Here is a 23,219-nt window from a genome sequence, read left to right on the forward strand (position 1 = left end):
TGCCATGGACTCTTGCCACCAACTGACACACACACAGAGAGAGGCACATAACTTTTGTAACATTATTTATCACTTATGCAATTTATGGTTCCCATCATACCAAATTATTTCCAGAATAATCTGCCCAAGTATTAGGGCGGAATGGAACAGCAGTTCATTCTCAGATGCATTCAGAGCATGGTCAACAACTAATGAGAATTTTAGACATCGCATGTAAAATAAGTTAACATTTCAAATCAAATAATGAAATGCATTATTATCCAAAAGCTGCTAATTACCATAATGGCCAAGTCACACACAAGTCTCTATGGTCTAGGCACAGAGTGGTCCAATGCACAGCCCAAAGGCCACATGTAGCCCTGTTTAGGGAAGTTTTTAATGACTGATGTTTTAATGTATTTTTAATCTTTTGTTGGAAGCCGCCCAGAGTGGCTGGGGAAACCCAGCCAGATGGGTGGTAGAAACTTCACTTAGCCAGCTTTGGGAAGACAGTACGAGGGTTGGGTGGGGGGGTGCCAAATTCTGGGCTTGCTTCCCCCCACTCCTGCCACCACCTCCACGTGACAAGGCTGTGAGCAGCCTGCAGGTTCCATGTTGAAGTACCCTTGTGGCCATCTTGGTATGAAAAGCTGGGCCACCCTGCTAGGGTTTATGCATCACCCCCAAAAACGACTAAACAAGACAGGGATTTGCACAAATTGCCCTTCCTGTCCCCCTTCTTATGGCAGGGCAAAACATTTGGCACCAGCTTGTCTGCAGGAGTTGTCAGAAGGAGGTATACGAGGCGCCATCCCACCAGATTCATGTAGGGTTTACTCCTTAGCATTTTCTTCTCCTGAAGATATCCCGCAAGGCAGTGGGGATTTAGGATCTGAGTTTTCCTTCTGGTTGTACCATGGTCATGGAAGGGGAAGCGAGGTTGCTTCATGGCTCACCATTAAAGGGTACCTTCTGGTACAGAATAACACGCCTTGTATCTCACAGCTTGAAGGATAACCCTTGGTTGCCCTGGACAGAAGACAGAGAGGGGTGTGCGAAGGTGTACACACAACAGGCAAGTAAAAACTAGCTGACTGGACAATGGTAACGTTCACACCCATTGCTCCGCCCACTTTTGCTTCTTGCCCCGCTCACAACTTACAAGTGGCCCCAAGCAGGTTGCCAACAAGGGAATGTGGACCTCAGGCTAAAAAAGGCTCCATGCTTCTGCTATGCAGAAGAGAGCCTGATTTAGTTCAATATGACTTCCTCCCATGCAAGTAGCTATATGGGATTGCAGATAAACAATGTAACTGTACTTTTAATGTTTCAGTGTTAGCAGTTGCTAATGCAGAAAAAATAATAATCTCTATACATTCTGGCAAGTGACCTTTTGATTTCGGCCTCAAAGCTGCCAGAAGATAACTTCTTTTCTGATAAATCAAGGATGGTAAATTGCTATAAATCTAATCCTGGGTTTTATGCAACATTGTCCTGCTTTGTTTTTACTGTGCTCCTTTGAGAATCCTCCCACCTCCATTTAAGTCCCCTCCAGTGACTCAGAATTTTACCCAAAGCCCAAAGGCCCAAATGATATTACATTTGACTGCTGAGACAAAAAAATTGAATACAACCTAAATAATACATAAAAGGCCTTCATAATTAATTCACCAGGAATTTTTGGCTTCATTGCTCAATTGAGTGGTGGTACTGGGGGTGGGGAGGCTAAAATATAATTTATTTATTTAGAAGATTTCTAACCTGCTCTTTATTTATTTATTTTTTTAAATATCCCAGAGTAGGGCACAAAATAACTGACAAAGCACATAATAAAATGTAAGTTATGCAAAATAATATAACATTTTAAAACATTGACAGCAGCAAAACACATTGATGCAGCAGAGATATGAGAAGGTTGCTCAGGAAGAAATGTGTCCCTAAGAAGTGGTGGACTTTGGGCTCGTGGTCTTTGCTATGCTAAAATTCACACACACACCCCACCTCTCGAGCTCTGTTCTACAGTATTCTTGTGGCATCCCCTGCAGTGTGGCACCCAGTACAACCACACTGGTTGTGCTACCCTAAAACTTCCTCTGCCCTCAGGTTGAAAAAGGTTCCTCTCCCCTGGCCCAACCACAGTGTTCTGCAATAACTGAAACTTCCAAACCAAGCTCAAAAGCAGCCCCACTTAGAGCACATTGCAATAATGCAAACACGAGGTTACCTGTTGGGTTGAAATGAACGACAGACGAATAGGTAGGTGTCATACGGGAGGCGTCTCCAAGCAAGCCTTGGAGAGTCCCTTTTATTGAATATTACTGCGTTTGCCACGTGTGTGCTTGTTGCTGATTGGTTAACATAAGTACAAAGCAAGGGTTGCATATAAGACATTAATTATTGCATATAAGACATTAATCATAGACAGATTAAAGGTTGGGAAAAGGAACGCGGAGTTTACACAGACATGGTTTCCTTCTTATCATGATCGATGTGGTGCTACTAATGGGCTGCCTGTACCAGGGTGGTACGAAAAGGAATGTACAAGGAGGGGTAAGTACAGATTGATATGGTGTGAACTCAAGGTGAACAGAACGTACCAGGGTGATGAGGGAATGTCTTAGCATCAGCACGGTTTGTGCAGCATGAGCAGAACAAAGCTTAGAAGCAAGACTTCCCATCATGCCACAGTCATGTGCAGAAGCAAAGCTTCCCATCATGCCGCAGTCATGTGCAAAAGCAATGCTTTCCTTCAGTTACCAGCACATGAAACACTGTGGGCAAGGTATCCCTGCCAATGATTAGTCATAGTTGATCACCCTTGGCCACTGTGACTGCACTAAGCTCTTTCTCAGGCCTGCCCAGGCAAGTTTCTTGTGTGCACACATGCACTACAAACTGGTTCTTACAGCAAGGGTCATTGTCTGAGTCCTCTATCCCATACCCCGCAAGTGTCCCAGAAAAACCAGGACATCCCGTTTTTTTCTCGTGAGAGAATGGTTGACATTTTGGAAGCAGTGATCTTGAGCATTTTCTCACCATGATATTTCCTGGGGCAATGATCTTGCTCAGCACCCCAAAGCGTGCAGTTTTGGGCACCGTGCCTGAGGAAAGCGCTTTTTTCGGGGAGAAATCAGGGTGTGAAATTGTGCGAGATCATTATGTCCAAAACGGCTGCCATCCTCTCATGAGAAGAAAACGGGAAGATGGTGTCAAGGAAGATTGCGTCCCAGGATTTTGCTGTTGAGGTGTTGGAAGGTATGCTAATCTCCCACTTTACACATTGGCAGTAGCAACACTGATGACGGGGAAGAAAGGTAAAAGGTAAAGGACCTCTGGACAGTTAAGTGCAGTCAAAGGCGACTATGGGGTTGCGGGACTCATCTTGCTTGCAGGCTGAGGGAGCCGACGTTTGTCCACAGACAGCTTTCTGGGTCACGGAAATGCCATTTACCTTCCTGCCACAGCGGTACCTATTTATCAACTTGCACTGGCATGCTTTCGAACTGCTAGGTTGGCTGAAGCTGGGACAGAGGAACAGGAGCTCACCCCATCATGGGGATTTGAACAGCCGACTTTCCGATCGGCATGCTCAAGAGGCTCAGTGGTTTAGACCACAGTGCCATCCCCCTGACACCAGTGACTCTGATGCTAACTTGGTGGTGAGGTTCAGGCTACAGAGGTGCCCCATTGGGACCAATTTGGCTCTCTTGCTGGTGCCACCCATGCAGCCTTGATCTCCCCAGCACCTACCCTACCCTGTCCAAGTAAGCAGCAACAACACCAGTGTCAAGGGGGTGGCTCTATAGCTTCACTCCCTGTGCAAAGTGCAACAGCAGAGATCATTCCATGTGCAGTCTAACGGTAAGTGTTAAAGTCAACTAGCCAAGAGGTGGACAGTTGGAGGTATTGCTTAGTAACCGTGCACAGTGGTGTGATATTTGATGAGGTATCACGTGCCATAATTGGTTGGGTAGTTCTGAGGGAGTTTTCCTCTGCATGTTTAGCTGAATGTCTCCCTGTCTGCACAAGGCCTGAAGTAAAGCAAGGCAAAACCTCTCTGTTCCTTTCTCAATTATCCTGTTTTTTCCTCAGTAAAGCAATATCAAGATTTCTTTTCTCTCTGGACTCCATCTGCTTTACCGTAAGTGACTTTGCTAACACATACCCCCTCAACTGCTGCAACACTGGTGAAGGCTATTTCTGTCTACTGTAAACTCTATAGATTTTCCGAGAAATCGCCTGTACAGTTTTTGTTTTATTTTTTTACCGAAACGGCTTCTGAAGCAAAGCGTAAACCACCACTGTTTCCTTTTTTAAAAAAAAAGTTTGAGAATGTTTAGTCTTACTCTGAATCTATTTGTGCTTATTATAGAATAGTTGCAACTCATCTCAATAAGCAGTTGTAGCAGTGGCTGAAAGGAAGATAGTGGCCTCTAGCGCACAGTGGCACACATGACAACCATTTTCAAAGTGGTGTCTCCAAAACTGCCCCAAGAGGCAAAGTAAGGTCAAGGGTTTGCTGATGATGGATACCGGAAATAGGGGCTCTCCCCAGGTAAATAGTTTTGCAAGTTAGTATGGTATGGTGGTTAGAGTGTTGGACAAGGATCTGGGAGGCCAGATTTCAAATCCTCACTTGGCCATGAAGCTCTCTGGGCGACCTTGGGCCAGTCACTGCTACTCAGCCTAACCTACCTCACAAGGTTGTTGTGGGGATTAAATGAGGAAGAGGAGAATCACATATGCCACCTTCAGCTCCTTGGAGAAAAAGGTAAGATATAAATGCTATAAATAAGAACAATGTTTAAAATGGACAAAAACAGATTTCTTGTCTCCAAATAACCCTGCTCACATAGTAAAAAGAGGTTTCCAGACTTCTGTAACAATAAGCAGCCCAAAGAGGACCAAAAGTGCTCAGCAACCACAGAATGTAGCCTGGCTGTTGTGGAAGGGAATGGAAAATCAGGAGAGGGGCCAGAGGGAACGGAATGAAATACCCTGGTAGAGGGCATAAAACACTGAGAGGAGCAGCGCATATGCTGGGATGGACACTTTTTTTTAACAGGCCTGGGGCAAGGTGGCGGCGAGATCAGGGCTGTGTGGTTGAACTGGCAGGAGTGCCATATTGCCCCAACCTCACCATTGCCCTGCCCCCAGCCCCATCCAGGAAAGCAGGAGCAGCGCAAGTGTCAGGATGGTGGCTTCATAGCTCCATCTCACTAAACACAGCCACTACCGAACCCTGAACATCAATGCTCCACGCTGAAACATCATGTTGCAGGTCCCACTGCCTTGAAGAACCTTTTGTGCAAGTGGGGGGACGGACGTTTTAATATTTTCCCGTTTGGATTAAAATGAGGATAAAGAGATGAATTTTTAGAAGTTTGATTCTATTAATGTTTGATTGTGTGTGTTTTTTAATGATTGCTTTCCCCGTTTTTAGCTGCTTTTATTTTAGCAGTAAGCCGCTTTGAGTCCCTGTCAGGGGAAAAGGCAGAGGCGAAACTAGGCTTTATTTCACCCTGGTCAAAGACCTAATTTGGAACCCCCTCGTTATAAATCCTCTCTCCCAGGACAGTGGAAGATTTTACCAACGGCCTGTCCATTTTATGAGATGGGTTCTTCTTTTCTTCAGCCTCCCTATCTCTGACTTTTTATGTTTAAGAGAAAGAATTAAATCTTAGGAAACACAGGGACATTTTATCGTATGTGGTGGGATTGTAATGTAATTTTAAAAATTTGGGAAATGATATACAACGAATTGAAGAAAATGTTCCATTTAACATTTGTTAAAAAACCTGGTGCGTTTTTGTTAGGGATTGTAGGGAAAGATCTGTCAAAAAAGCTGAAAAACATCTTCATGTATGCGACAACGGCTGCGAGAGTTCTAATAGTACAAGGATGGAAGACTGAAGAAACCCCAACTAAAGAATCATGGCAAGAAAAATTGATGGACTATGCAGAACTGGCAAAATTGACATATAAGCTACGGGACAAGGATAACTGCGACTTTAAAGATGAATGGGAACCCTTTACAAAGTATTTGAAGACGCAACAAAGCGAACTGGACTCCTTGGCTGGCTTTGAATAAACATTCACAAACTTGTTATTGTTAATAATCAGCCAAATAGTTTGAGGATCTATACAACTTTGTAACATGCAAAAAACAGCATTCTCAGAGAAACCAAAGACTGGAAATGAGGGAAGCCGGGGCTGGGGGGTGGGTTTTGTGTGGGAGGGTGGGGAGAGGGAGGAAAAACGGGGGGGAAATAAGGATGATATGTTTTTGAATAATATGATTTGTTTTAATTTTGAATAAAAAAATTAAAAAAATATATCTTAGGAAATACGGAAACACACAAGCACGGGGTCAGATTCCGGGCTAACTTTGAAAGAAACAGCACGGGCTTCTGCCCTCATAGAGGTAGAAGATTCGCCAAAAGCACTGCTAGCTCCTCTTGACACACTTCCGGTCTAAACTGGAACAAGTTTTCCACTCAGGCTTCCCATGCGAGGTATAGGCCTCTTCCCTCAAATGACGCAAGCGAGCGACGCCCAGGGAGAGGCCCCTGACCAACGGCGGCCTTCAATCTTTTACCGTAAGTTTAGCCTGTGTGTGTGACTCTTAACTCTTTCTTACCTCTCTCTGGTGACTCCCTCTTAATACAGACAGTCCCTTTACGACGTCTACGGGCCCTACCATCTTTCTCCTGCGCATGCGGATGTCTTGCCCCATCTCTGATTCCCCCCCTCCTCCTCCCGCGCACGCGCTCTTCCCTCTCCTCCTGCCGAGCTGCCGGGGTTAAGGCGGCAAGATGGCGGCGTCCTCTGTGTGCCGGGCCGCGGGTTGTGTGGCCAGCCGGGCCCTTCTGCGGGGTCCTCACGCTCCGGTGAGTGCCTGACCGGGTGGGCCGCTGACGGGGTGGAAGAGGAGGAGGAAGGGGCGGCGGTGGTGGGTCGAGGGGGAGCGGAAGAAGCGGGGAGTGTGTGCGGAGCCCGTGGGGAAGCCGCCCGCGAAGGTCACGGCGCCCGTCCAGGCCGCCCATTTCACCAGCCGGGCGAGGCCTAGTGGCTGAGAGCTGCCGGCGATGGAAGCGCAAATCGTGACATTCTACAGATATCGTGGGTTGCAGGCCCCACTACCAACCTTCACGCCCCCCCCCGCCGCCGCCGCCGTTGCTGGGGCGGTGCTCATTTTGACAGCATCGCCACTTACCCACCCATATCCTCACATTGGCCGTGTCCTTTGGAGCAAAAATAAAACGTGCCTCTGAGCAGCTGCAGAGTGTTTATCCTTTCTAAGACTTCATAAGAAGGGGCAGGGTTTCTTTCTGAAGTCAAGTGGTGCAGTTCTTTTTAGGCGGGTAGTACTGACCACATCTTGCTGGGTAGCGTTCTGGGAACATAGCCCAAAAAAGAGGAAGAAACATGTTTTCCGAAACGTTTGTGGTGGTAGACCCAGAGCTCTTAAATTCATTGTTGAGCTAAAGTGAGATTGGGCAGAAATTGTCAATTTGCCCCCTTTATGCGGATGTAAAAATCTCTCCGTTTTTGTGTTGCAAAATAAGCTTCTGATGTGCGCACGTCAGATTTGATTCATGGGATAATAGAATTAGGAGTTCAGGTCATTTAATGAAATTTGGGGATGTTTTAATTGTTAGAGACATTTCCCAAATGAATTTATACATTGAATTTATAATAAATAATGAGCTATCTCTGTCATCAATCTATCTAGAAAGATAATCCTTATTTTGACTTAGTATTTGGGGCAAGTTTAATACCTTTAAGTTTAATGTTCTGCTACAGGTAATTTATATGCTTTGTGGTGTTCATTTGTGTATTTCCCCAAGTGCATTTGCCAAGATTTAATGTAGGAATTCACAAGTTTATTTGGCGGAACCTCTGCACCTCATTTTTCACTTTAAAAGATGTAGTTTTCAGTACTGGAAGGAAGATTTCATAAGGCATTCTTTTTAGCTAATAGTACAATGATTGTAAAGCCTTTTTCTGCAAATCCTCCTGAACAGGTAATTTTGGAGTTGATGTATTTGACACCCCTCTGTGGATGGATGGCATTGGGATCTACAAAATGCCTGCTTTCATTTGAAATTTCAGTGGCTAGGGAGGCATGGCATAGAATCGCTCATCATTACACTTTGACAAATGCACATGCTAAGCTAACTGGTGGGCAGTAATCTGAGGCAGTCCTATTTATGAAAGATGTAGGTTATAGTGAGATGTATACATTAGAACAATAAATGGGACTGGATGGAGAATTTGTTGTTTTCAGTTTTGTACTTTAGATACTGCTTACCTGCTACTGCCAAATGGCAATATCTTTAATAGCAGCACCTTTTAGTGACTATTTATAGACCATTGACTTTGAGTGCCTTGGACTCTCCTTTATTGCCGGGGCAAATAACTGTGTTTTTGCAGAAAACTAAATTTTAAATTTAGTTTTAAATTGGGACGCGGGTGGCGCTGTGGGTAAAACCTCAGCGCCTAGGACTTGCCGATCGCATGGTCGGCGGTTCGAATCCCCGCGGCGGGGTGCGCTCCCGTCCTTCGGTCCCAGCGCTTGCCAACCTAGCAGTTTGAAAGCACCCCCGGGTGCAAGTAGATAAATAGGGACTGCTTACCAGCGGGAAGGTAAGCGGCGTTCCGTGTGCTGCGCTGGCTCGCCAGATGCAGCTTGTCACGCTGGCCACGTGACCCGGAAGTGTCTGCGGACAACGCTGGCTCCCGGCCTCTAGAGTGAGATGAGCGCACAACCCTCGAGTCTGTCAAGACTGGCCCGTACGGGCAGGGGTACCTTTACCTTTACCTAAATTTTAAATAGTTGTTTATAAATGTTTATTGCAATGTTGTAGATGGGATGTTTCAGATCTTAGAGACAAAATGCAATAAAAGTGTGCTACATTCAGCTCAGTCAGTGGAAAGTTGCAAAGCCATCTCTCTTTAGTGCTTCTTTATATTTAAAATTGAGATTGATTGAACAAAAATGGATTTTCTGCTGTGTTGGACCCTTATAGGAAGGAATTGGTTAGGTCAGTTAGATACTGGTGATGTAATACAATGATCCATGCGGGAGGCACGTTCGTAACCCGCAGCATTTGCAACCTGCAGCGACGCGTCTGCGCATGCACGGGTCACAATTCGGTACTTATGCGCAATTTAGAGCTTCTGTGCTTGTGCAAGCGCCAAAACTTGGAAGTAACCCATTCCAGTATTTCCTGGTTCGGCGTGGTGTGCAACCCGAAAATGCGTAACCTGAAGCGTCTGTAACCCAAGGTATGACTGTACTGAAAACTCCATTCAGGTATATGATGTATGCTTATCCCATGGTGTCCTCTTTCTGATCAGAAGTTATTTTTTGTATTAACGCTGTGATTTTTTTGGTGGTGGTCACATTTCATCAGGTGGTTTCTGTAACAACATAAAATTGCATACAAGTAATTTTTCACATGTATCTGATGTCTTTATATAACTCTTTGTGTATTTATCTTGTTATATGAATTGTGCTTTTGACAATAAACTTTTCTTTAGCCAGCTTTATGGAGTTTGACAAGAAGAGGAAGCACTGCATCTTATGCTCAGGTGCTGCATAATATTCCTGAGACGCATGTCACCACTCTAGACAATGGCTTACATGTGGCTTCTGAACAATCTGGCCAGCCTACTTGTACGGTAAGCATAATATGGGGTTCTGAAAATTATTAGAGTCTCTGTTGTTTCACTTGGGCCTATCTTCAGTTAAAGTTTGTTATTTTTTATTGAAGCGCATAACCTGCCATCTTTCTGAGTTTCAAGTTAAAAAGTACTATTTTTGAAAAACAGAAAAGATAATTCTAAAAGATAAATATCAAACTAAATGAGGAGCAAACACTAAATAATTCCTCTCAATGATTCAAAAAATGTTCAGTGACTCTCCAGGAAAAGGAATTCACAGCTATGAAGCAGCAACTGTCCATCTCTTCGGACTTTGCTTGCTTGTTCTTTGCTTGTTACTGATCAATGGCAGTGATTCTCAGGCTTTATTCTGAAGAATCCTAAGGTTCCTGTGGAAACTTATCTGGGGCTTCTCCGTGAGAAGGCCAGAATGACAGGCAAATGTTCCTGAAACATGTCCAGCGCAACTGATCTACTTTTCAGTGTATAGCCGTTGAGTGTTTTCTTGGGTTCAGTTTCAGTTCAGGCAGGGCAACAGTGAGGACCAGCTGGCTGAGCCATTCCCTAAAATATGCTTCAGAATCTTCTACAAGGCACACAGGACTTCTGACCTCAGTAGACAAGTCAACGTGGAAAGATTTCTCTCAAGGTTAATGTCTAAAAACAACTTACCTAGAGTGGTGATAGACATTGTAAGAAGATACAGGAAGAACGTATCTTGGTCATATGAGGTCTGAATGGCTCTGAAAAGTGTATGAAAGGCTAGTGAAATTCTGGAGTGTATTATGCTTTTGACATCCCATTGACATATTTACTGGTTTCTGCCCATTTATAGCCTTCGAATATTCTTCAACAGCAGCCCTGTTTTTAGGACTTATTATAATGGCCACTTCATAGTTTTAAAGGCAGTTTGCTGCTAAAGGAAAGAATTGCTCTTCTTACTAAAACACTGTTCTATAATGTAACTCTGGTTCACTTGGGGTACCTTAAGGCCATGGAGTGGAATAAATAACTTGAGCCAGATTGCTAGAAATAGAGACACCTTTATAGTTCTAATAAGCTGTACCTACACTCAAGCCATTCCTAGGCATAAAATAATAAAATGCAATATATGACAATATTTTTAAAGGCATTGCTGCATATAATCAGTGGGATAAAAATTAAGATTTTAAGAGCCTAATATAATGAAAAGGTCTTAATCTGGCATGAAAACAGCCATAAGAAAGGTGCCAGGCAAGCATCTTTGTGGTGGCTATTCCACACCAGGGGTGCCACCACTGAGGAGGCTTTAGAACCAAACCCCTGTTGTACTCTCAGTTCCAATTATGCTTTGAACAAATTCAATTAGTAGAAAGGCTGTGCCTCAGTAAGAAAAGCCTCTGTAAACTACAAAATACAGGGAGAAATACGGATTTAAGAGTGTAATTGTCATTCTCTGCGTAGTGGAAATTGTAGCTAAGCTACTGCTTTCTGTGCACTCTGTCTTAATAGCAGGCAAATGTCTGGAAAGTTGGTCTAATACGTAGTGTATTTACTCACTGTTTCTTTTTTGTCAGGTTGGGGTGTGGATCAGAGTGGGAAGCCGCTATGAAACTGAGAAGAACAATGGAGTTGGCAACTTTGTGGAACACCTGGCTTTCAAGGTGAGGTGGCAAGTTATTCTCTTATCAATATCTTCTATGTATTTTTGGAGAGTTGTTTGTTCACTATGCATTTGGAGACCTCTAAGGCTATTGTAACCAAATTTTGCATGATGTTTCCTTAGATCATGGAGCAGGCTTTTGTCTTGTTGGATACAGTTGATTGGCATTTTGAATCCTGCTAGCCCCATCAGCTAGAGTTCTGTTAAGCAAGGATCTTTCAGTCAGAATCCTTAGGATCTTGGCAGCCTGCTCTCCTTCCTCCTTCCCTAAGCTTGATATTACCTCTGATCCTTTATATCCCAGTCCACAAACCAACCAACATCAAAGATACATACTTTTGCTTTAATGCCTTTTACAGACCAGTATAACTGGAATTCACACTTTACCTTGTTTGTTTTTTAGTATCTCATGAAATATTTACCAGCCAGCCAAGGTTAGCTCTAGGAACCAAATTAAGCGCATATTCCCTCCCAATTTCTTTTACACAGTCTGATTTCTTTACAACCCACATAAAGATAATCAGGACAATACAAGTTAACAGAAAAAAGAAAGACCAGCATTTGCAATGAGTGCATGACTTTGCTGTGATCTCTGGCAAGGACTTCTAGAAAAATCAGATTGATTGGATCATACCTATCTGATAGTTTCAGTATATTTGAGAAGAGCATGAATAACCTTTATAATGCACTGATTCTTCTCTGATCCACCATGATGTGTGTCTGTAATTTAATCAGCCTGTTCTTAATTATTGTTTCTCCCATTATTCTCTGTGGCTGAAATCAAATTCTCATATTCCACTTCGTTGAGGAGAAAGAATAAAAATGTAATAAAGTGAATACCATTTCCTTTGTGTGGTGAATATTATTTGTACATATCCTCATGCAGGGAGAGCTTGTGCTCACCACATCAGAGTGAATTCTTCAAATGCTTAGCATTTTTAAGGCATTCTGAAAGAGACTACTTTTTAAAGATTTTTTTTAAATGGACTTAAGACAAAAGCTGTGTGGCAGTATTTTGTGACAGTGTTGAGTTGAATTTGTGTTCAGTTGTGCAATTTGAGAGTTTCCACATATGTTAAAAATTCTGGCGCTTCAGCTACTGATTATGTACTCATTATGCCCCCAGATATCCAATTGTTTGTCTATCTGTATTTCTTTAGGGTACAAAGAAACGCCCTGGTCCTGAATTTGAAAAGGAAGTTGAGAGCATGGGTGCACATCTCAATAGTTACACCTCTCGTGAGCAGACTGCCTTCTTCATGAAAGCGTTAGCCAAAGATTTGCCCAAAGGTAGTGCATTGGGTTGTGTTATTTTACACTTGAGATTTTGGCAGGCGGGGATATTGCTTTCTTTGCATTTGTGTTTAATTAGCTTTCAAAGGACAAAACAAATCCACAGGGTTTTTGTAGAAGGCTATATTTTAATTGCACTTCCACACAAAATAATGGCTTTTGATTTAAGCCAATTTCAGTCAGCAGGAAGCAATTTTCCACATGACAACAGTGCATTAACCACTTGGCAGCCTGTGTGTTGTGGTTTCCTAAAGGAAGTTGCCCAGGGCTGGACAAATGGTTACTTTATTGCTGTCAAGAAGCAATTGCTTTCAGATGGCCAAAATGGGCCACAATAATCCCAGCAATTATCAAAAGATGTAAAATTGTGCTGCCTTGGCAGAAATTTCACTCTTTGATTATTTCACAAAATGCTAGTTGCATGGACCACCTACCCTATATGCTAGCAAAAGCTTTGTAGTTTAAGCACTACAGGTCCATATAACAGCAACTGAGATGTAAACCCAAATGAGATGTTGGATTTTGGGGGGTGTAGGGATGGAGAATAATAGAAGCAGGGGAAGTATAAAACCAGCAGGATGGAGAAGAATGACAGGCAGGAAATAAGATGGAGGATGTGTTCTATTTGTCATCACTAGGGGATTGGCTGTGGGGTAGCTTTATGATGCCATAAATGCTATATGCCGGCAGCAGTGTTAGAAACTGAGATATGAAAGCTAGGAGCTAATTGGCAACTTAAACCTAGGTTACGGGCACAACAACAGAATGTCTAGGCATGCTTTTTAATAACAAAAATACAAAGCTGAAAATGAATGAACAGCAGCTAAAATATTATGTTCATTTTTCACATAGTCTAGTCCTTCCCCAGCCCACCCCCCTAATACTCTTAAGAGGGTCTCTTCTCCAGTCTTAAAAGAGTAGCTGGAAGTGGGGAGGCAGAAAAAAGGTACTCCTTTCCTTCCATTCTGCAGTTTTAATCTGAAATTTTGGCACAGTACTGTGCCCAGAGCTCAGAAACTGCTTGGTCTAATGAAATTTCCTATCGCAAAATGCTCCTAGAACAATGGGAGTTTTGAACACCGGCCAGTGGTTCCCACTTGGTGGTCTGTGGATCCCAGGATGCCTTTGGCACATACCCGTCAAATGTCCAGAACATCCCATTTTGGGGGGCCATGCTCTCATGTGAAGAGCACAGCACCCAAAAACATGTGAGATTGCAGTGCCCCAAAACACACGTTTGCGGCACCATGCTCTCCCACAGGTCATGTGACTCGTGCAGGAGTGCAGCCCAGAAGATGCACGCCTCAGTTTTGCACTGGAAGATGTTGGCGGGGGAGGGGTATGGTGGCACCATACACATACCAGAAACTACAGCAGAGCATTTTCAAAAGTAAGGTCCATGACTTGGCTTTTGAAAAACAGGAGAGTTGCAATTATTAGCTAATTGGGAACCACTGCTGCTTATCTGTGTGCAAGTTCCTTTCTCGCCCAAGAATGTCTAGTTGTCTTCTCCATTCAGTTTGGCAAGAAAATATGTCTCTCCCCACCCCTTTTTCTTTTCTTTTTTTAGCAATTGAGATTCTGGCTGATGTAGTGCAGAACAGCAGCTATGAGGATTCCCAGATTGAAAAGGAGCGGAATGTCATCCTTCAAGAAATGCAAGAACTTGATGGCAGCTTGTCCCATGTCGTCTTTGATTACCTCCATGCTACAGCTTATCAAGGCACTGCTTTGAGTCGGACTGTTGAAGGAACAACAGCAAATGCAAAGTAAGGAGAGCTTATTTCCTGGCTAATAAAGCGCATCTGACATCATTTCCCCACCACTGCTGGGTTATATTTTATGGAGGTTCTTGTTTGAAGTAAATAACTGAAATAAATGGTAAGGTGTATCATACAATACATAAGGTAGCAAGGGCCTTAACAAAAGCAAAGAGAAGGTGTGTATTTACATGGCGAGCATAGGATACTTTATACCAGGCTAGAACGCTGGTCTACCTAGCTCAATATTGTTGACACTGATTGACAACAGCTCTCCAGGGTTTCATGCAGGTGACATTCTTGGTCCTACATGGAGATGCTGGAGACTGAACCTGGGACTTCCTGCATTATTTTAACAGATGTTGAAAAGAAGAGGGATAACGTCTTTTCAACAACAGGACTAAAAGCTTAACATACTAAACTTTAGAAAGAAGTTGCAATTGAAAGCAGATCAGTAGTGCAAGATGTTGCCAAGGACTTGACAGTCTGTATTTTTACAACTTTTATTAAGAATTGATCACTGTTGTTCCCGTTTTCCAAATAAAGCACTCTGGGTGAGGAAGAGTGGCTTGTCTAATACTTCCCTTCTGAGCAGAGATCCAGATTGGCATCTCTTCAGGTCCAAGCCCAATGAAATTATTCTCATGCTAATATCCATGTGACTGAGACATTGATTACAATCCTGTGCACAGTTATACATATTTTAGAACCATTGTTTTTTTATTATAAAAAAAACAGGAATTAAGTGTCCTAAGCAAGTTTGATTGCAGCTACTATCTGTTAGGAAGGAAAGGTAGGGTCTCCAGAGTGCTTGAATTGCAGTGGTGTAAAAACTGCACAAGAAACTCATCTCTGCATATTTAATGTATTTTTTGTATTTTCATTAGGCATTTGTCCCGTGCAAATCTAACAGAATATGTTGAGACTCACTACAAAGCCCCTCGCATGGTCCTGGCAGCTGCTGGAGGTTGGTACTAGTTTACTGTTAGGAATAGCTCATCTTTCTTAGACTGGCCTGATGTACAATTATATACCAATGTCAATAGGATTACAGTAGGGGCCAGCTTGGAGCAGATGGCAAAATATCTCAAGTCAGATCAGCCCATCAACTTCCCCTGGTGGTACTTGCAGTTCCTTTATTTCACTGGCCTTTGTCAGAATCTTTTTTGAATGTTTTCTGGAAGTACACACTGCACCCTGTATATGCTTAACAATTGATCAAGGAAGCTTAGAATCAAGGCATGGCTAAATCACATTCCATGTCTTTTGAGTCCGTGTTATGAACTGAATGGACCACATTCCCAGTTTTGTTCCTGCTAGGGCAACATAGTGAAAATGAAATCAATAGGGCCTAAACTAACAGATAGGCCTGTTTTCTTTTTTTCCAGTTTCACATGAAAGCAGATAAAATGTTTTTATGTAGTAAAAGACGTTTGAGTAGATAGACTTGATGAATAAATTTTCATTGGGGTGGGAGAATTAACTTTCCTGTGACAATATGCACTACGTAAACTTCTGCTAAACTACTCTTGCCCAAAGAGCTATCAGAGAATAAGATTTTAACATGTTATGTAGCTGCCAAACAACAAGAAATTTATTTTGTATTCTTTCTCGAAAACAGAAGCCATTGTATTGTTGTCACTCCTTTTGCTTTCTTTACCAGGGGTCAGCCACAAAGAAGTCGTGGACCTTGCCAAGCAGCATTTTGGCAATGTTCCCTATGAATACAAGGAAGACACAATTCCCATTCCTCCGTACTGCCGCTTCACTGGGAGTGAGGTAGAGTCTTAAATACTTGGCATCCTCAACAAGCAGAGAGTGGATCTCAGAAAGTGTCAATTTCACTTAGGCAGTTCTTAATAGTGATAAAATAGTTTGCCGACTCCTTTAGTTTAGCAAAATTGTATTCTAGTCTTGAATTCACCACCCCAGAATATAGCCTCCCTCGCTTCTTTTTTTGTCAAACCCCTCTTTTTGGACAAACTATTGTAAGAGGCTGCTCTGTATTTATACATATTTTGAAGCTGAAAACCCAAGTATAGGATTAGAGTGTGCAGGCACAAAGATCCTGCATACGGATTCCTGTGCCCCCCTATTGTTTAAACTTGCTCTGCCCTCTTCTGTGCCATCTATCAGCAACATGTGGTGAGAGATCTCATAGTCTACTCCTGAAACCTGAACTCATTTCTCATGTGTGTGTTTTTCCAGATCAGAGTCAGAGATGATGATTTGCCTTTGGCTCATGTTGCTATTGCAGTGGAGGGACCAGGCTGGGCCAATCCAGACAATATTCCCCTTCTGGTAGCTAATGCAGTCATTGGGCGATACGATGTTACTTTTGGTGGTGGCAAGGTAAGTTCCTATGGGACTGGGATATCTATTTTGCATTACTTGTAACAGTCTCCTCCCACATGCATTTCCATTTTGTATGCTAGCAAAATTATACAGCGTTTTGCAGTTTTAGGTAAATGAACCCATAGTGTGAAAATGTGGCCTTAATTTGATTATGTGTTTGAGTTAGTTGCACATGAGTTAAAATAGCAAAGTTCAGGTAAACTATCATCACCATCACCATCTATTACTTGTACCCCACCCATCTAGCCGGGCCTCCCCAGCCACTCTGGCCGGCTTCCAAGAGGGTATTAAAAACACAATAAAATATCAGACATTAAAAACTTCCCTAAACAGGGGTGCCTTTAAATTATCAGATCACAAAGCATAGTTCCAGATTTGCTAGCCTTGTCTGATGCTTCCACTATAAAGGAATGCCAAATCTGTTAAAACTGTCTGGAGGCTCTAATCCTTGCTGAAATCTCAAATTATGATAAAATCAAAAAATGATATTCTCCATTATAGCTATATACTTCCAATATTTTTGTTTCCATTGAAGAGTGTATTGTGGAGATTGTATTTTCAAAAACCATAATTCCTGAATAGAGAGGGAATCTATTCAGTGAGTCTCCTCAAATCTAACACGGTCAGGTAAACATGAGTTGCCTGGAAAATGATTCTTGCCTTCCACATTCGGATATGCAGGTCTCCGGAAAAGGATAGGCTTGCGGAAGGCAAGATTACATGTCTTGGATTTAAAGTCTCATTGAGGGAACTCAAATAATTTAGAGTTGATCATCAGTTCATTACATGCTTTTGCTGCTGGTGCAGTGCTTGAGTAGGTCAGCATTCAGGCACTTTGAACAGTCAAGATATGCTCGGATTTTGACTTCTTGATGCACCTGTTTGTGCTGTCTTCATGCACTTAGATAATTCAGCTACTGCTAGTCATGCGAATAAAACCACAAACTGCTGTGTGTTTATCCTTGACTATCAACATGAATATAAATCTGAGAATGTGCTCCTTGATGTCTTTCTGGCAGGTGTCAACAAGGGTTGTAGCTCATTGTATGTCCCTTGCATATAGAAACCCCAGGCTCAGCCCTTAATATCTCCAACTGATCTGCTTCTGGTTAGGGTAATTGAAAATAGGACAAGTGAGACAATGGTCTCGTTCATTGTATTCAGTCTGGTTTTTTAAAAACAAAAACAACAGCAACAACTAGTGCCCCAAATTTGGGGGGTGGAGAGAGCAGTGACTGCACTGCACTGCAACATGAAACTGCATACTGAGCGAGGGAAGGACTTGGGATTCTCACATGGCAAGTTTGCAGCAATCTCCAAAGCAGTAATTGCCAGGCTATCCCCTTTGGTTTTCTGACTTACATTCTCATAGTATCTGTGCAGTTGAGGAACAGTCTCTGTCACAGAGTGCAGGTGGTTTTCATCCACAGTCACAGTGGTCTATGATGTCTGGGTTTTCTGCTTCCTTAATTTTAACTTCTTGGTGGGTTTGTTGGGCAAACCAGATGGCCATAACTGGTCATAATTATTTTACCTACAGAATCAGTCGAGCAGGCTGGCTAGAATTGCTGTGGAAAACAAGCTGTGTCAAAGTTTCCAATCCTTCAACACTTGCTACTCTGACACAGGTCTGTTCGGTTTCTATTTTGTTACTGATGCTATGAATGTTGAAGACACACTGCACTTTGCCCAGGGTGAATGGTGAGTATGAACTCATTGCCAGCTCTGTTCCTACAAAACTTGCACTGCAGGGAAGTCAGTACATTGATAAAAAAGCTTTACAGAGAATAATTAAAATTGCCCAGAATGTTATTGGGCTCCAACTACCAACCCTGGATGAGATCTTCACGTCTCGCACTTTGAAGAAGTCACACAATATCCTGAGAGATCCCACCCATCCTGCTCACAACTTCTTTGAACTGTTGCCTTCGGGCAGAAGATATAGGACAATGAAAACACGAACCACACGCCTTCTGAATAGTTTCTATCCAAGAGCTCTGATTGCACTAAATAATGATCTCAGGGCCAGTTGCAAGAAATAGCAAGCAGGGAGTAGGAAGGAATGAGACAGGTTTTTAGGTTATGTTATGCCTTTAATAGGTTATGTTACATTCTGGAGTATGATATGTTTTTTATAGATTATGTCTGAATAGGATGAGAGTGTTGGAGATACGTGCAAATGTGTATGTGAACCCGGTCTTTGGGTGGGTGTTTGATTTTCGTTGTTGTGTATACTGTGTATATACGGACAATGACAATAAATTTATCTTATCTTATCTTATCTTATCTTATCTTATCTTAGCTTTACAAATACTAGGTGTAGGCAGAACAGTACTGTATAAGGCTTCACAATGTATCTCCCTGCAACCTATCTATGACACGTGCAAATCTCTTGGGGCCATAGGTATTGACAATGTCAATTAAGTCTATTGAGGAAGAAACATCCATTACATGTGTTATATAGAGAAGAATATGAATAACATTGAGGGCTGATATACAGACATCACCTCATTCAGGATATCAACTCATTTGTCCATGTTTGTGCTGCCTTTTGATCACTTCTTATATGGCTTGCACCTCTCAGGTTTTGTCTACTGATTAGTAACCATAGTAAAGATTTAATATTGAGCCTATGAAAACATGAAAGGCAGAGTCACCTAAAAGTGGTTGGCATTTGATTAACATTTCCCCTCCGCTTCCTGTGCAGGATGCGCCTCTGTACCAGTGTGACTGACAGCGAGGTGAAGAGAGCCAAAAACATTGTTCGTAACACACTGATGGCTCAACTGGATGGTATGATTTTTTTAAAAAAAGTTGGGGAGTTCCTGCTTTGCACTTTCTGAGTGGATCTTTGAATGTTTCTCCAGGTGCCTGACTCTCACTTGAACGTAAAGCCCAAGCTATTTGACGTCTATAAATTCTAGTAAGCTTTTTCCTGTTACCTGTCCATTGTGTGCAACCTCTGGAGCAGGAAGGCTACTGTTGGTAACGCAATTATCTGTGCCCATCAGAAACAACACAGTCTTTCTTCTGCTCCGTCTTGTCTTTATCACTTGGTTCAGATTCGGAGCTTCCTAGATGAGACCCATTTGTCTCCATGATAGAAAATAAGTGGAGCTGACATGAGATTAAAATAAGTCTCAACTATATGAATTTTAGTCCGCTTGCATATGGTTAAGATCATTAGCTTGGATGAAGCACAAATATGTTATAGGAACCATCATCTTTGAAGAACCAGTCCTTCCTAGGAGAAAAACAGGGAGTGTCTCTTAAGATAGTCCTGGGACTCAATATGGCACTCCAGATACTTCTATCTGACCCTTGATAATGCCACTTGTTTGCCTGGATTTGTGTGTGTGTGTGTGTGTGTGTGTGTGTGTGGTGTAAACCTTTAATTTAAGTATAGCTGAACTATAGTCCTATCTGTGGCTTCACCTAATTCTTGCCTCTGGCCAGAAACAAGTCTATTCTATTGTAGCTTTCTGAAATGAACTTCTAAAAAGACCATATAACAGGGCCTGTTAAATGTAAGTTCGCAACAGGTGCTGCTTGCATAGTCTTACATAATGTTCTTTACATCTTAAAACACAGCTTAAGGTTTCCACTGACAATTGACTAATTCATATATTCCAGGTACCACTCCTGCATGTGAGAATATTGGAAGCCATCTGCTGAACTACGGACGCCGGATATCTCTGGCAGAATGGGATTCCAGAATTTCTGTAGGTATCTTTATTAAATGGAAGGAGAAGTTAAATATACTTGCATTTCTGGAACATAATGCTTGTCATTGAAAGCTGGACCTTCTGCATAGTTCCTTTTTAACAACAACTACCCTGTTTCCCCAAAAGTAAGACACCCCCCCAAAATAAGACCTCCCCGATAATAAGGCCTCCTCCTGAACATAAGGCCTCCCCGAAATATGTGTACCATATTCTTCTTCATGGAAAAATAAGACATCCCCTGAAAATAAGACCTAGCGCATCTTTGGGAGCAAAAATTAATATACGACACTGTCTTATTTTCAGGAAAACAGGGTAGGTGGTTATGTTCAACTTAAGTATCTGTACAGCATATGTAACCACCTGCTCATCAGCAGTGAACTTAGAGAACTCAGGAAATCAAGCCTAGATCTGGAACCCTGGTCACAACATACCAAAATGTTTAGTAAAGCGTGTTGTGATTCTTGAAGTGCAGTGCTGGCATGTTTGAGGCTAATTGGACAGACGCTGCAGAAAATTGTAAAGCTTTCCTATGTATCTTGAGGGAAAAACATTGTAGATGATCTTAGAAATCACTGAACCATGTGAGATCCTTCCAGCTTCAGAGTTCTGCCAGCCATGACAAAGTCCTTGGCTAGCAGTCTGCTGGGTAGTGGCAAAGTAATACCTCCGACTTTATTGTTTGAAGTGTAATCCTCTGCTTTTCTCTGACACTTCTAGGCGGTTGATGCAGCAACAATTCGGGAAGTCTGCAGCAAATATCTCTATGACAGATGCCCAGCTGTTGCAGCAGTTGGTAAGTGGTTATGCCTTGTATGTTTTCATCTTCTTGGGAGATGAAAAAGGACATAAATGGTAGCTGCTTTCATTAGAAACCTTGGTTTCTGGGGATTGGAGGGTGTTTCATAACACCACTTGCCTATTTTGGCCTTTATTTGGCTTCATCTCTGTTTGAGTTGTTTCAGATTAGCCATGCCAAATTAGTCACCTGCTGCATTTGGCGAATCAGGTTTGATCTGAGCACTTGAGGCAGTACAAGTCTGCACACCACCCTTTTTACATCTCCCGTTACGAGGGAGCTACGATTTTAACCGAGAAGGGCTCTGGCAACATTTGTAAAATGCTTCATTTGGGGTCAGTTTCATTTATGCAACGCTAGCAGGTGGGCTGGCTCGTTGTAGCAGCATTCCTGCATCTTTGACTGCCAGCCAAGGAAACGCTTCCCTTGGAAAACCTGCCTGAACAGCTTGGTTACTTAAAGGAGCTGGTGATTCCTCCATTGCACACTGCAGTCATTAAAGTTTCCACCTAAGTCTTCAAAGCAAAGCTCTTTGGAAGGGGCTTTCCAGACAAAACTGGGAGTCTATAAAATCCCCTCAAACACCATATTGTCTGAGACTTGGATTTTGCCCTGTTGCTGAATCAAACATCTACTATGGGGATTTGGGCTCTGAGGAGCCGAGGACAGAGAGACACATTGTTCCAATTGATCTTAAGTCTTTCATAGCCGTCGGGTAAGACTAGCTCTGCTTTAGCTGATTTAAGACCATAATAGTTTTAGTGTGGATTAGAGAGGAGCGGGACAGCAATGATGCCAGATGTTTTCTTGACTGTGTTTTCTAATGACCAACTCTCTTTCTCTCTCAGGTCCCATCGAACAACTTCCGGACTACAACCGTATCCGCAGCGCCATGTACTGGCTCCGTTTCTAGGCTATGTTGTATGCAGAATGGAAGCGAGGCAGCGAGGCTAATGAAGGGCCCTCCCCTCTGGGTCTGTTCTTGTGGGTTTCTTGTGTGCCAGTGGCAAGATGGGCTCCATGACTTCTGTACAAACATTCTTCTTTATCGTTGTGTAAGAGGTGTGTCCCAGAGAGCTAAATAAATTAAATTTAAATGGATTTGGCATCCAGTGTTTATGGCTAAATTGCAATGGAAGTGACTCATGGGGGCTGAGGGCATTTTTCTTCATCTTTCCAAGGAGGGAGCACTTTTACCGTTTAAATCTTGCTTACACTTGTCTCCAGTATCGTTTAACCCTCGCAACAACCTCTTTAAAAACTTTGTGACCTGCGCTTTGCTTTAGCCTGTGAAAGGCGTTCACAGGGAAGGGAGGGGGGAGGCCTTAAGCAAGCAGGAATTACTGTTTTTGCCCTAGTGGGAAACTGTGAGGCTTCATTCCGTTTTTTTGCACCAAATAGGCAGGAAGAAGGAGAAGGTGGCATGTGGATACAGTGGCACCTCGGGTTAAATACTTAATTCGTTCTGGAGGTCTGTTCTTAACCTGAAACTGTTCTTAACCTGAAGCACCACCTTAGCTAATGGGGCCTCCTGCTGCCACCGCGCCACCAGAGCACGATTTCTGTTCTCATCCTGAAGCAAAGTTCTTAAACCGAGGTACTATTTCTGGGTTAGCGGCATCTGTAACCTGAAGTGTATGTAACCTGAAGCGTCTGTAACCCGAGGTACCACTGTACATGGATTTCTACTGCCGCTGCCCCTTTCTCTGCTACTAGAGGAAAGGAAGCACTTCTTTCCTTTTACCTAGAGAGCAGAGTGGTGGTGTGATGTTTTTCTCCAATGCTTTTTAAAATAAATATTGTTACATAGCCCTTAGCTGTGTTCCTTATTTGTTTACACAAATAATAAGATGGTTCCATTTCCACATTTAAAAGTTTTTTTAAAAAATCCTCCCATAGTATATATTGAAATGTGCATTTGCTCAAGAACTTAAATTTAGATACACATTTTGAGACAAACTACTAAGAATTGTCACAACATTCAGAGCAGTATGGAATCT

The 23,219-nt window shown here is 42.6% G+C and overlaps 1 protein-coding gene and 1 long non-coding RNA gene across 2 annotated transcripts; one reads left to right on the top strand and one right to left on the bottom strand.

The window, feature by feature from the left end:
- Positions 1–48: 48 nt before the first annotated feature.
- On the bottom strand, positions 49–6,710 carry LOC308471777. The gene is made up of 2 exons (XR_013983151.1): positions 6,620–6,710; positions 49–1,008 (listed from the first exon to the last, which is right to left on the bottom strand). It is a non-coding gene; the product is annotated as an uncharacterized lncRNA (long non-coding RNA).
- Positions 6,711–22,320, top strand: UQCRC1 (ubiquinol-cytochrome c reductase core protein 1). The gene is made up of 13 exons (XM_080996049.1): positions 6,711–6,869; positions 9,526–9,666; positions 11,205–11,291; positions 12,451–12,580; positions 14,154–14,352; positions 15,231–15,310; positions 16,007–16,122; positions 16,552–16,695; positions 18,239–18,399; positions 19,406–19,491; positions 20,332–20,420; positions 21,141–21,216; positions 22,068–22,320. The coding sequence occupies exons 1-13, from the start codon at positions 6,795–6,797 to the stop codon at positions 22,130–22,132; spliced, it is 1,449 nt and encodes a 482-aa protein (XP_080852175.1). The 5' UTR covers positions 6,711–6,794; the 3' UTR covers positions 22,133–22,320.
- The last annotated feature ends 899 nt before the right edge of the window (positions 22,321–23,219 follow it).

This window comes from Podarcis pityusensis (assembly GCF_964106645.2).
Source record: "Podarcis pityusensis genome assembly, chromosome: 2".
In the NCBI taxonomy this organism is placed as follows: Eukaryota; Metazoa; Chordata; class Lepidosauria; order Squamata; family Lacertidae; genus Podarcis; species Podarcis pityusensis.

Coding starts and splice junctions, on each gene's coding strand:
- UQCRC1 (XM_080996049.1), top strand. CDS start 6,795: ATGGCGGCGTCCTCTGTGTGCCGGGCCGCGGGTTGTGTGGCCAGCCGG. Junction 6,870..9,525: donor TGCGGGGTCCTCACGCTCCG/GTGAGTGCCTGA, acceptor ACTTTTCTTTAG/CCAGCTTTATGGAGTTTGAC. Junction 12,581..14,153: donor AGCCAAAGATTTGCCCAAAG/GTAGTGCATTGG, acceptor TTCTTTTTTTAG/CAATTGAGATTCTGGCTGAT.